This window comes from Bos mutus, chromosome 8 (genome assembly GCF_027580195.1).
Source record: "Bos mutus isolate GX-2022 chromosome 8, NWIPB_WYAK_1.1, whole genome shotgun sequence".
Taxonomy (NCBI): domain Eukaryota; kingdom Metazoa; phylum Chordata; class Mammalia; order Artiodactyla; family Bovidae; genus Bos; species Bos mutus.
In genome coordinates, this window is record NC_091624.1 from 27,925,334 (window position 1) to 27,938,697 (window position 13,364).

At 42.0% G+C, this 13,364-nt stretch overlaps 1 protein-coding gene across 2 annotated transcripts in view; it reads right to left on the reverse strand.

Annotated features, from left to right (window-relative positions):
- The window catches only part of FAM120A (family with sequence similarity 120 member A), a 115,866-nt gene that overhangs the window by 36,761 nt on the left and 65,741 nt on the right, over positions 1-13,364 (reverse strand). For both annotated transcript variants that reach the window (XM_014480148.2, XM_070375252.1), the window contains exons 8-9: positions 5,185-5,272; positions 1,747-1,974 (exon numbers count right to left, since the gene is read on the reverse strand). In XM_014480148.2, the coding sequence (XP_014335634.2) occupies positions 1,747-1,974; positions 5,185-5,272 (316 nt within the window). The remainder of the gene's footprint in view (positions 1-1,746; positions 1,975-5,184; positions 5,273-13,364) is intronic.

Here is a 13,364-nt window from a genome sequence, read left to right on the forward strand (position 1 = left end):
CATGTTATCAAGGCACATCTCAAGAGACTTCACAAGGAATTTAATTATGCATATTCTTAATATAAGAATATATTTATGACCCCAATGTTTAGTAAATTTATTGATATGTACTCTTTTAATCATGTCATAACATTTATTCTTTCTTTCACATGAATTTAATTTAGAACTGATCTTTTCCCTTATCAGAATCTTCATACGTATTAATCTAATAGGTACACATGTGGTTAACACTCATCTAGTGAGTATTTACTCTCCCAAATTATGAGGCTTTGACGATTCTCTACATTCTCACTTGAAGCTTGAATTCACAGCAAATGTCTCAGCCTGGAAAATTTAACACCAGAGCCACTCAGCTCGCAGGAAACAGCACACATTTCAGTCTAAACTTTTCCCAAATATACTGAAAAATTTTAGGTGACACCTTAAAATCTGAAGATAGTCAAGTTCACTTTTCTCAACCACAGTCATTTCCTCAGTCTTTGCCCTTGAAATCAGGGAGTACTAAAGAGGAGGACAGGCAGTTTTGCATCACTCAGACTGATTTAACCAAAAGTCCCTAAGTCAGACCCACAAGCATGGCAGGGCACAAACAGCAGGGAGTCCAGGGACCTCATATCCCAAACAACCCCAGAGTGAAAGGGCACAACCTTCCCAAAGCTTGAGTCCCTTTAAACTTAGCAAAATCCTTTTCCCGCAAGAGTAACCCTCACTTACCCTTATAATCTATGTTGGACCTGAAAGATAAAATTTTTACTTTATAACCATAATCTGAGAAGTGATACCACACATGCATACCCATATCAAATAACAGATGAGACTTGGAGGCAATTACAATTCAAAAATACATTAAAGGGCCCAAATGATAGCACTCATCTTCCTGTCCTTTATTTTATAAAATATAAAATTAAGCAGTCAAATTAGTCAATTAACGGTTAAAAGTGCAGCTCGAGAGTGCTGTGGAATGGAAGTCACTTGTAATTACTGACTCCATTCTATAAACCATACATGGACTGTAGAAAATAAGAAAAAAGCTTGATTATATATGGTGGTACATATACAGATGAAAACATGATAAAATACACATAGTAACGAACCAATGTTACACCAGAAATCTGGTCACCAAGTTAAATTGTGCATCTATGATTATAAATATGACAAGTCACTGAGGAAATTTAAATAAACACAGATCTATTCAAAACACCAAGATTCAGAAACAATTAATGCCACACTGTATATCTATTTAAGCATACATTTAGGAAGATACTAATAAAGTGACGAAGCCCCATATTCCATTGTTTGCTGTAAGTACTCAATGAGGTAGGGGAATAAGTCAAAGTATGAAGTGCTATCAGCCACTCAGAAGTTGGGAGCTTCTAGGACAGATGATAAACCAGATATAGTATGTGACATCACAATTAAACTTGACACTATAGCAAAAACATGTAGGAAGTTTTGAAATCAGAAATACAAATAAAATTACAAACCAGAGAATAACATGAAGTGCCATTAATTAGAAGCTTCATAAATAATTTTGTGTGAAACTGACGAGAAAAATAAGACTTTCCCCAAGTTCTAATTTTATTGTGATTATAAATATCCATCTTTTTTCTCCAAGTTTAGAAAGGGGAAAATGAACTTCACTTCAAATACCTTGTAAGATAAAAAGCAGTTCCAAAAGGAACAAGGATACACCCCACAAGAGTGACCACTGTGAGAAGAAGGCCACACGACAGCCCCAGGGCATACCTTCGTCAGCACGTGGAAGATGTAGGGGTACATCAGCCCCTTCTTGTGCCGGTGCTCGGCCACTCTCAGCACCTCGGGCGCGACAGGAGGCAGGGGTGGGGTGGTGATGTCCATGTGGTTCCTGGTGGGCATGGACAGGAGGCACGGAATTGGCTGAACAGTGCCAATCTGGTTCCCCTTTCCTTCAGCAAGCTGGCTGCCAGAAGAGGCAGTGGACGAACCTTCTGCCTGCAGAGCAACGGGCAAGCGGAGAAAATGGGTTTGTGTCACATTCCCATTCCTTTAACCTGTCTGTTCAACTGTAACACAGAGAGATGTGATTAACAACTTCAAGGAGGACAAGAGCTGTGACCCACTCCTCCTTGAACAGAGGAAGTGTGAATGGACGCCCACTGTGCCTGTGTCAGGGATGGGAACCCAGAGAACTGCCACAGCTTCCGCTGGGTGACCCCACTCATGGCTCCTCCCTTGGGATCCCCATGAGATGAACAGCCTTCTGTAGTTGCTAACCCAAGTTCCATCTGGCTCCTTCATGTGACCAACTCTTGTGATTCTGCTTTCCTGGGAGACCCTTCCTCAACTCAATGGGTAGCATCCTCTCTACAGATGAAAAAACTAAATCTCCAAGAGGGGATATCTCTTGTCTGTGGTAATAAGACCAGTAACTAGTGAACTGGGACTAAAACTAGATCTCAGTCAGGTCTGCTCCTCACCACCACCACAGTTCTTATTTAAAGAAGAAATATAAACCAATCCTCAAGTATTCTCTTAGGGTACTTAAAGTCCCAAATTAAGTATACACAGGGAACTGCCTGCCAAAAATTAAAACCAAAGAACAAGCTAAAACCATTAAAACTGATGAGTCAGATCTACATAAACTGACACAGAAATATGTGCATGGTAAATTATTAGGCGAAAAACATCCACTCTGTACAACCAATCACCAAAATACAGAATATATGTACATGAATGGACGCCAAATGACTAGCTCAGTGCTGAAGGGAGATTCTCAGTTTCTCTTTACAAATTTTAGCAAAGTCCTAATTGTTAACCAAAAGTGAAAGTGAAGTCACTCAGTCGTGTCCACCTCTTTGCGACCCCATGGACTGTAGCCTACCAGGCTTCTCCGTCCATGGGATTTTCCAGGCAAGAGTACTGGAGTGGGTTGCCATTTCTTCTCCAGGGGATCTTCCTGACCCAGGGATCAAACCCAGGTCTCCCGCATTGGAGGCACATGCTTTACCCTCTGAGCCACCATTGTTTACCAAGAGCAAGTATTATTTTTGCAGCAAACTTTTTTCCTCACAACAAATCCTAGAAATAATAATTGCTCACTGCTTCTGCGGCACCTTAAAAAATATACAAAGAAAGGCAATGCCAAAGAATGTTCTAACTACTGTACAACTGCACTCATTTCACATGTTAACAAGACTATGCTCAAAAATCTTAAAGCTAGGCTTCAGCAGTACGTGAACTGAGAACTTCCAGATGTACAAGTTGGATTTAGAAAAGGCAGAGAAACCAGAGATCAAATTGCCAACATCTGCTGGATCACAGAAAAAGCAAGGAATTTCAAAAAAACATCTACTTCTGCTTCACTGACTATGCTAAAGCTTTGACTGTGTGGATCTCAACAAACGGTTGGAAATTCTTAAAGAGATAGGAATCCCATACCACTTTACCTGTCTCTGAGAAGCCTATATGAGGGACAAGAAGTAACAGAACTGGACATGGAACAACAGATTGGTTCAAAATTGGGAAAGGAGTACATTAAGGCTGTGTATTATGCCCTGCATATTTAACTTCTATGCACAGTATCTCATGGGAAATGCCGGGCTGGATGACTCACAAGCTAGAATCAAGGCTGCCAGGAGAAATAAAACAACCTCAGATATGCAGATGATACCACTTTAATGGCAGAAAGTGAAGAGGAACTCAAGAACCTCTTGATGAAGGTGAAAGAGGTGAGTGAAAAAGCTGGCTTAAAATTTAGCATTCAAAAAACTAAGACCATGTCATCTGGTCCCACCACTTCATAGCAAATAGATGGGGAAAAAAATGGAAACAGTGGCAGATTTTATTTTCTTGGGCTCTCCAAACCACTGCAGCCATGAAATTAAAAGACACTTGCTCCCTGGAAAGAAAATTATGACAAACTTAGACAGCGTATTAAAAAGCAAAGACATTACTATACCAACAAAGGTCCATCTAGTCAAAGCCATGGTTTTTCCAGTAGTCATGTATGGATGTGAGAGTTGGACCATAAAGAAGGCTGAGTGCTGAAGAATTGACTCTTTTTAACTGTGTTGTTGGAGAAGACTCTTGAGAGTCACTTGGACCTCAAGTAGATCCAACCAGTCCATCTTAGAGGAAGTCAATCCTGAATATTCATTGGAAGGACTGATGCTGGAGCTGAAGCTCCAATACTTTGACCACCTGATGTGAACAGCTGACTCACTGGAAAAGACTTGATGCTGGGAAAGACTGAGGGCAGGAGGAGAAGGGGATGACAGCAGATGAGATGGTTGGATGGCATCACTAAACTCAATGGACATGAGTTTGAGCAAACTCCAGAAGATAGTAAAGGATAGGGAAGCCTGGCGTGCTGCAGTTCATGTGGTTACAAGAAGTCAGACACAACTTAAGAGAATGAACAACAATAACAACAAAAAATATTGATTTTTCTGTTCTGAAACAAAATGTATTCTTTTAGTGGTATGCATTGAGTGCTTAATTTCATCCTTTAAAATACAAAGTGCCAAAATTAGCCTTAAGAAGAATAATCCATGGATAACTCAACGAAAGTTTTCTACGCTTTCTGTTCCATAGCATGTAGACATAAACAACTGAAAACGCTTTGGAGTATGAATCCAGAAAACATCTCTGTTATTTATTTTCAGGATAATCATTCAACAGTGAGAATATTTCAGAGTTTTAAACATATTTCTAACATTCCATTATCCTGTATAAAAACAAGCCCTCTTCCAGCCAGAGACCAGCTCATCCTAGGTGACCAAAGGTGGAGACAGATGTGGCTTTGTAAGTTTAAAATATTCATCTAGAGATGAACATTAACAAGTAGAAATAGAAAAAAGGGGGGGTGGAATAAAATTTAGTTTATTTTTATTTTTTCATTTTTAATGTGTACATCAACAAAACTTTTCTCACCTAATCACCACAAAACCCTACAAGAAATGAGGGCTCTGAAAGGCTATGTAGTGAGCAGAGAGAAGAGGATCTCTATTAGGTCACCACCCTGCTCTGGGAGAGAGAGCAAACGGGGGGTAGCCCAGCCCTTCCCCGCTCACCCTTGCCAATGTATTACTCATAAATAACATGAGTAAAAAAAGAGAGAAAGAATTTCACTTTAAATCAATCCCTGGCACTACATGCTGAGACAATGAGAATTTGAAAGAATAAAAGGCACAGACTTACTACCTTTGTTTGGTCTCCTGGGTCTCCCCGTGCTTGAGGTTCTGAATGGCTTCCTGTCTTCTCCCAGCCAATCTTGTTCCCACTGATATGGCTGAACATAAAATGAACAAAAATACCAATTAGTGTTGACCACTTCCCACATGTACTCATGATGATAAGAAGGGCCTGCCCTGAGCCTACAAACCAAGGATACCTTATGCTTTACTGATCCCACTTTGTGAAACAACCTATGTCCAGAGAAAATCCTATCACAAGAACACTTTCCACCTACTTCAACAGTAACTACCCACTGGCGAAGAGAAATCAAGCACCTAACCTATGCCTCATGGCTCGGCTTAAAGATGGTCTAGGATGTGCTAGTGCTGCGGGTATACAGGAAACAAATGCAAGGCTTGCCTTTGGGAGCTCAGTCATCTTGGAGAAATAAGACATCACATTCAATTGACAATGATCAGGCAGTAGAAGATTAAATGTTATCCGGGTCAAGTGTTACTCATAATTTATAAATAAATATAAAGTATTATATGCCAATGACAATTCATGGGGGGCATTCCTATTCATGGTAGGGAGCATGGGAGCTAAGGCTAGCGATAACTCACTCAGAGGTGTGTGCCTTGCAGGCCTAAGGAGAGGCAATGGATTTGTGAGTGCAGAGAACAAGAAGTTACCTGAATCTTACTTGAGGAATGATGTTCTTTGGTAAAGTAAAAGTGGGAGAAAAAGATGCAGAAGATTACAATGTATCTTAAAATACCAGAATGAAGTATTTTTCAATCAGTATTCTTAAAAACTGTGGGTTGTGACCAATTAGAAGCCTGAGAAAACAATGTAGGGGATTTAACAAGCATTATTTTTTTTTTAAAAGAAAACGGGGACTTTCCTGGTGGACCAGCAACTAAGACTCCTCACTTTCACTGGAGGGGGCATGGGTTTGATCCCTGGTCAGGGAACTAAGGTTCCACCTGCTGGAGGGGACAGAGAAACAGAATAGACTGGATGCAGCAAATGTGATATGAATCAAGTTATTTCAAAAACTCTTTTTCCATTTGTATATTTGGGGCCACAATGTAAAAGCAAATTTACTTTGGTACCCGGGCAAACTTTGTGAAAAGAGTATCCTGGAGGGAGTGGGGAATCTAGAGGGGCTCGAGTAGGGACGAGCTGCTGACAATCATGGGGATCACCTGAGCCACTACACACATCCGCCTTCGCCTGCCCCTCTCCCTGCAGTGCTCCAAGCCAAAATTATCTTCTAAAACCAGTGCTGGCCACAAGACATGCCAACACAGAGAGCTTTTATTTGGCTTGCCTTATCTGACTCATGTGACAGAAATTTTAAAACCTGGTAATTCCATCTTCCAATCAACTTCATTTTAGTTTTTTAAAAAAAAAAAAGCCATTGCAAAAAGAGGAGAGTGAGACTGACCCATCTTAAACCAAGAATCATGTCCAATGTTGTGATATTTTGGAGTCTCATTCCTTGATGTGAGTCACCCCAATACCTCCACATCAAACAAGGTTATCCAGCATCCAGGCTCCTAGTCTTCAGTGAAGACTCAGAGAAACCATTGCTCTGCCCAAGTTCGCTACTCATGTGTACAATCTCAGGCTACAACTTTGCAAAACCAGAGGAAACTCTAGTGATGAGAAGGCATAAAAACAAATACAAGTATTCTAAGAGCATAGTGATCCATCCTATTTGAAATCCAAGAGAAGAGCAGCTACTACATGAGTGAGCAGATAAGAAGCTGGACAAACTGATTAGTCAATCCATTATTCATTGAGTATCTACTGGTCAGGACATGTTATGTGATAACTGTGCCAAGACCTGTGAAATAGGGAATTAGAAGGTATATAATCTTGTCATATACATGTCCAAAGTGAGTATTTCAAGCAAAGGGGAGGAAAGGTAAGTAGCTCTGAAGTGATTTATTTAGAAGGTGGTATAAATAAAGTTGTTTAAAAAGTCAATAACATTTATTGTGTGAAATTTTAGAATATATTACTTGACACATGTTTTATACAGAAATATAACATTTATTACCTACAATTTTATATATTTAAGGATATCCCATCTACAAAATGCACACATGAACAGCTTAATGAATGTCTACAAACACACCACATAAGCAACACAGGACTGACATTCCAGAATCCCCTTCTTGACCTGCTCCTCAGACTTCCTCAAGGGTAACAGTTATTCTGACTTCTAACAGCAAAGACTGCTTTTACACACCATATACACAGAATCATGCATTTGTACACTTTTTATGTCCAGGAGTTTTGGCTCAACAGTATGATTGCAGTGCTGGTTCTGTCTCAGGGCCACGTGCACTCAGTGCTGTGGAGGCACACCACAGCTGGGCCTACAGTCCAATCCTACAGGAGATCCCCTCCCCAGAAGCATTTAGTGTTTTCTGTTGTTCTTCGGTTGGCCTTTTGGGAGGAAATGCAGTGAATCTCAGCACAGTCTACCCTGCACTTCTCTGATAATAATGAAGATGAGCACCTTCCCATGTGTGTGTGCCTGTTCAAGCATTCAGTAAGCGGACAATGTGCAGAATGCTCTCAAGGACTTACAGGAAGCCATCATCTGTTTTGGATACAGGTTCTCGGTCAGGTGCATGGACTGCAATTATCTTCCATGTCCTGCTGGACTAACACCCCTCCCTCTCTATGACAAATTTAAGCTTTTATAAGTGATGCCCTGATGCGAAGAGGTAACTAATTGGAAAAGTCCCTGATGCTGGGAAAGACTGAGGGCAGAAGGAGAAGAGGGCACCAGAGGATGAGATGGCTGGATGGCATCATTGATGCAATGGACATGAACTGGGGCAATCTCCAGAAGATGGTGGGGGACAAGGAGGCCTAGTGTGCTACAGGGGTCGCCAAGAGTTGGACACGACTGGGTGACTGAACAACTGCCACATGTGATGCCTTGTTTTGTACAAGTTGGCTGCGACTGGGTGCAGCCTTTTCTAACCACCCTGTGCTCGCTATTCTCGTTTCTGTGTTTCATGGTATGTATCACATTCAGCACTAATGTCTGTCTATATCACTCAGTCATGAACTCTACAAAGATAATAAAACCATACAGTCACGACAGAACAGGTGTGCAATAGCTGAATGACTAAATCACGTAACTGTAGCCTAAATGGATATGGCAAAAAAGGAGTAAAATTTTATATGGATACACTGTAGTGGGGAGATCATGCCATGTGACGAACATGGAAGCTTGTCCCACTTAAGATCACGTACAATTTTTATTTATAAATCTTAGTTTTGTTTTATAAACTAAACTAAAAAGTTACCCAACTAAAAAGTTATCATAACCTAAATGTTTGCAAGATCTTTTAATACTGTACTATAAAATCTAAAATTCTGCCTGAAAAACATTCTTGACAGTGGCTAATTTTATACAGTTCAGAATACTTCAATAGGATAATTATATTACTTTATAACTTAAGAAAAGTTATTTGATGCAACAAATGCCGTGCTTTGAACAACAAGATGGATTAGAAATTTCTGGATATTTGTATATTCAGTTAGGTTCCATTTTGCACAATGGCTCCCACCTTATAATCACACTTGGAACTGCTAATGGTGTCATAAGTTTCATCAGCTTTGCCCTGAGAAAACCTGCTCAGACCCAGGCAGGCCACAGGGAAGTGGACGGGGCAGGGCAGGAAGCCTGCATGTGTTCTGGATTTGAATTTTCCTGCTCAGCCAAACGCACAACTCTCTGTGGGTAAACTTCAGGTTCAGGGATCCATTCACAGCCACAGCAACAATGACTGGATTCAAACCTAGACCCACCATTCCAGACACTACCCCATGCTATTACCAGAAAGCCATGAAATGCATTTATGATGCAGCAGGCAATCAACAGAAAAGAACTACCTTCATACCCAGACAGGTGGCAAGGAGGAAGGCCAACACCACACAGAACTCGCCAGGATGAGAATCTGTGGATTCTCAACAGGTGATGCAAAGCCTCACTTCACTCCAGGACACGTGGGACTTTTTCTGCACTAAAGCTGGTTGAAAGCAGCCAACTGTCCTAACCACTGAATTCTCTCAAACACATTTTTTTTTAGTTAGCAGGTTGGTGATGCTAGGATGGAAGTAGACTGGTGTCCATATTTATACCAAGTGTCTGACCCATCACAGTGACTTCTCACTCACGCACAGCTGTCCTGGGTGTGGTTTGCTCTTGTGGAACAGAAAAGGAAGATAGCATTGACCACAAGCTGACTTATTTGTCAACAAAAAAGGAAGAAAAGGCAAATAAAACCAAAAGGGGGGACTTCCCAGGGGTTAAGCATCTGCCTGTCAACGCAGGGGACACAGGTTTGATCCTTGGGCTGGAAACTAAGATCCCACATGTGGTGGAGCAACTGAGCCCATGTGCCACAACTACTGAGCCTGCGCTCTGGAGTCCTTGAGCCGCAACTACTGAGGCCTGAGTGCTCTAGATCCCTGCTCTGCAACAAGAAAATCCCTGCAACGAGAAGCCCACACATTGCAACTAGAGAGTAGCCCCCACCTGCCTCAACTACCCACATGACAAAGAGCTAGTACAGCCAAAAATTAATTAATTAATTTAAGAAAAACAAAAGGGAAGAAGTAAAACATGAGCAAGATCAAATCCTCAGTAGCACTATCTAGTGTATGTGGATAAGGTTATAGATATGGTTAAACCATGTGAAAGTTTCAACAAATGCACATACATTTTCATTTTCATCTGCTCCCTATCCCAAGAACGGAAGGGAGATTTGACCGACAGCCTGCTCTCCATTCAACAGACCCCCCAAGAGTTCTGATTGCCAGGTGTTCCTATTACAGAGGGTGAAGACTTGAGCTCCCTGATAAGGGAAGCCACAAGAGTATCACATACATAAATATCCTTTCTAGGTACATCTCCCTATGCCCCAAATTAAGCTAGGGTCACACACATTCAGATTCTTTCAGAAGTACTTGTCTCATTCTTATGCAGCAGTCAAGATGGAGCTCTTGTCCCAGACGCTCCTCTTATGGGTTTGTCAGAGGACTTCTCATGGCTTTTCCCACCCAAGTGAATGTTCAGAAACACCCGAGTCAGATGAGCTCGACATAAAATGCCTACATGGGTCAGTAAGTGGCTAGAACTTACACAGACCCTCCACCTAGGATGGCAAAGATAATAATTAATTCTAACCAAACATAAATATAATTCAGAATAGCTTTTCTCAAAAGATATTATGTGTTGCTGCTGCTGCTGCTGCTAAGTCGCTTCAGTCGTGTCCAACTCTGTGTGACCCCATAGACGGCAGCCCACCAGGCTTTATAAGTGTAACCTGGTACTAAAAAAAAAAACCCTCAAAATATAAATGTAAAGTAGCCATTTGTCTGACACAACAGTGTAACAATCTGAAAGGGAAACTGAAGCTTATTTAGCCTATCTGGGACTGGGTACCCTAGGGCCAGGGTAAAATGTAACTGTCTTTGCAAACAGTTTCCCTGGAAAGGAAGCCTGACAGGACTTCAATCCCAGCTCCGCATAAAAGGCCTGCGTGGGTCAGTGAGTGGCTAGAACTTAGACAGACCCTCCACCTTTGATGGCAAAGATAATAAGTATTTTCAACCAAGCACAAAAGTAATTCAGAATAGTTTTTCTCAGCAGATATTAGAAATGTAGAACACCAATACCACTCAAAGGAAAAAAGATGCATTAGAAGAAGCATGTTTCCTGGGACACTAGATGAAGGGTGCTAAATGAAATTCTTTAGGTATTTACATTAAGAATGAAGTAAATGTTTTGGTATTTTATTGCCTCCATGGTTATTTTTTAAATAATAGTGATAGCTAAAACTTACTCTGGTCACTCATCAACTAATTTAAACCATGTACAACCCAAAGACCTCCTAGTCACACTGGGAGCACTGGGCCCATGGAGCTTCAGGCCACACTACCACAAGTGGCAACTGGTACCTGGCAAGACGAACCACAGGAGGCTGGGGGACTGGGTCCTGACAGCTCTGGGTCTCTGCAATGGTCAGCAGTCCCTCGGGCACTGACAGCAACCTTTTATAGGTTACACAAAGACCAAGGACATGCCAGGAAAGCCCAAATCTCATGCCACACCAACTCCACCAATGTCCCCCTCTGAGCTTTATCTTCAAAAACCAGTGTGGGACTTTCCTGCTGGTCCAGTAGCTAAGACTCCATGCTCCCAGTGCAGGGGGCCCTGGTTCGATCCCTGGTCAGGGGATCGCGTACCACAACGAGTCTGCATGCTGCAGCTAAAGATCAAAGATCCTGCCTGTTACAACTAAGACTTGGCACAGGAAAACAAATAAGTACACAAAGATAAATATTAAAGGAAAAAAAAAATATTTGCCAATTTCATAGGTTAAAAAAAGGTACCTCGTTAGGTTTTAAGTTACCTTCCTTTTTCTTTTCTTTAAATCAAAGTAAACAACATACTTTTATGTTACTGACTATCTGTTTCCTCTGTGAATCCCATGTTTATATTCTTTTTAATTTGTAGGAAGCTGGGTGTTTTGGCGGGGGGGGGGGGGGGGGAGGAAAGGCTTCTTTGGGGGCTAATTCTAGGGTGGGGTATTTTGGGGAGGCATACTCTTATATAACAGTCCCCATTACCTGTCCACACCATCTTTAAAAAAAAAAAGCCATTGCTTTTCCATTGGGGAAATGAGGTCACTTATTGTGTAATCTTCCACGTTCAAGATTATTTCCCAGTACCATGGGGAATATGGTGGAAATGCCTGAGGGAATCAAACAGGAAAGGGCACACCCAGCCAGGGGCAGTTCAGGCCTCCCTCCTCTCTGCTGTACAACTCAGTGTCTTACGGAAGGGCAGTTACAAATGCTTCTACAGTCAATCTGCAGAAGCTGGTACAAACAGTGGCACTTCACTTAAACTGTACAGTAATCTCCCAGCCAAATGGCCTGCTGACCCAGACACGTGTCTGAAACTCTGGGATCTTTACAGCCCCAGGATCATTCCAAGCAAATACTGGATGCTTTGTCACACTTAGAACTCAAGACTCCACACCAACCAGCCTTCATCTCACTTGACATCGCAACCACACTGGCTTCCCCTTCCTCCACCCTGCATTCTCGTCCAGCTTTCTCCCCACTGTCATGGCTCAAATCCTGCCTCACTGGAAGCACGCTCATCCAGGCCCACTCATCTGGTGCTTGCTTCACATGCTCATCACTTGGGTGCTGCCTACCACCATGCTCACTGATAGACAGCAAGTGCTCAAGTGTTGCTTGGCTAAATGAACTGATGATTTCTTTCCCTCAAGACCATCCTAAGAGCACCATGTAGACCCAGGAAATCCACCCTAAGTCCAAAGAAAAGGTAAACCAAATCTTAACTGACTTACTGCCCCTACTTAGCTTCTAAACTAGGAAAGGAATCCTCTGTCCTCTGCATGGCCTTAAAAGTGCACACACAACTTATTCAACCAGAATCCTCACCCTGAAATAATGAACACTGTCCTTCTTAGCAAGAAAGGGGTGCCCATAATCAGGGTTGATCCCAGGTCCTACTCTGCCTGGCTTATGACCCTGAACCTCTGGTACAAGTTCCTATCCCCTTTTCCTTCTGTCCTTCCTCTCAGTTTTAACATGTCTACCTATTGTGTGTTGTTCACTCAGGCATGTCTGATTCTTTGTGACCCCATGGACTGTAGCCCGCTAGGCTCCTCTGTCCATGGAATTCTCCAGACAAGAATACTGGAGTGGGTTGCCATTCCCTTCTCCAGGGGATCTTCCCAACGCAGGGACTGAACCTGAGTCTTCCACACTGCAGGCAGATTCTTCACTGTCTCAGCTACGTCTACTTCTTATTTGTTATAATAAATGGAAAAACAGATTCAAAGAAATGAAAACATTCCTAAAGCACATAACTTGATCCAATCTCAGCAATCTTTCAATTCCAGATTGTGGACGTGCTCTGCCTTTTCTACCGCAATTCACACCATGAGAGGGTGAGACGCCCACGCTACTCCCACATATGGAGATCTTACAGAGGCACTTCCAGAAAAACGCAATAAGAATGCCCTCAGTTGGGGAAACAGACAGTTAAGTGCTACAGAGCTTAGAGGTAAGAGAGACAACTAAGACTGAGAAAAAGCTCCAGGAAAGGCAACTGATCAGAACCTTTAGGAACA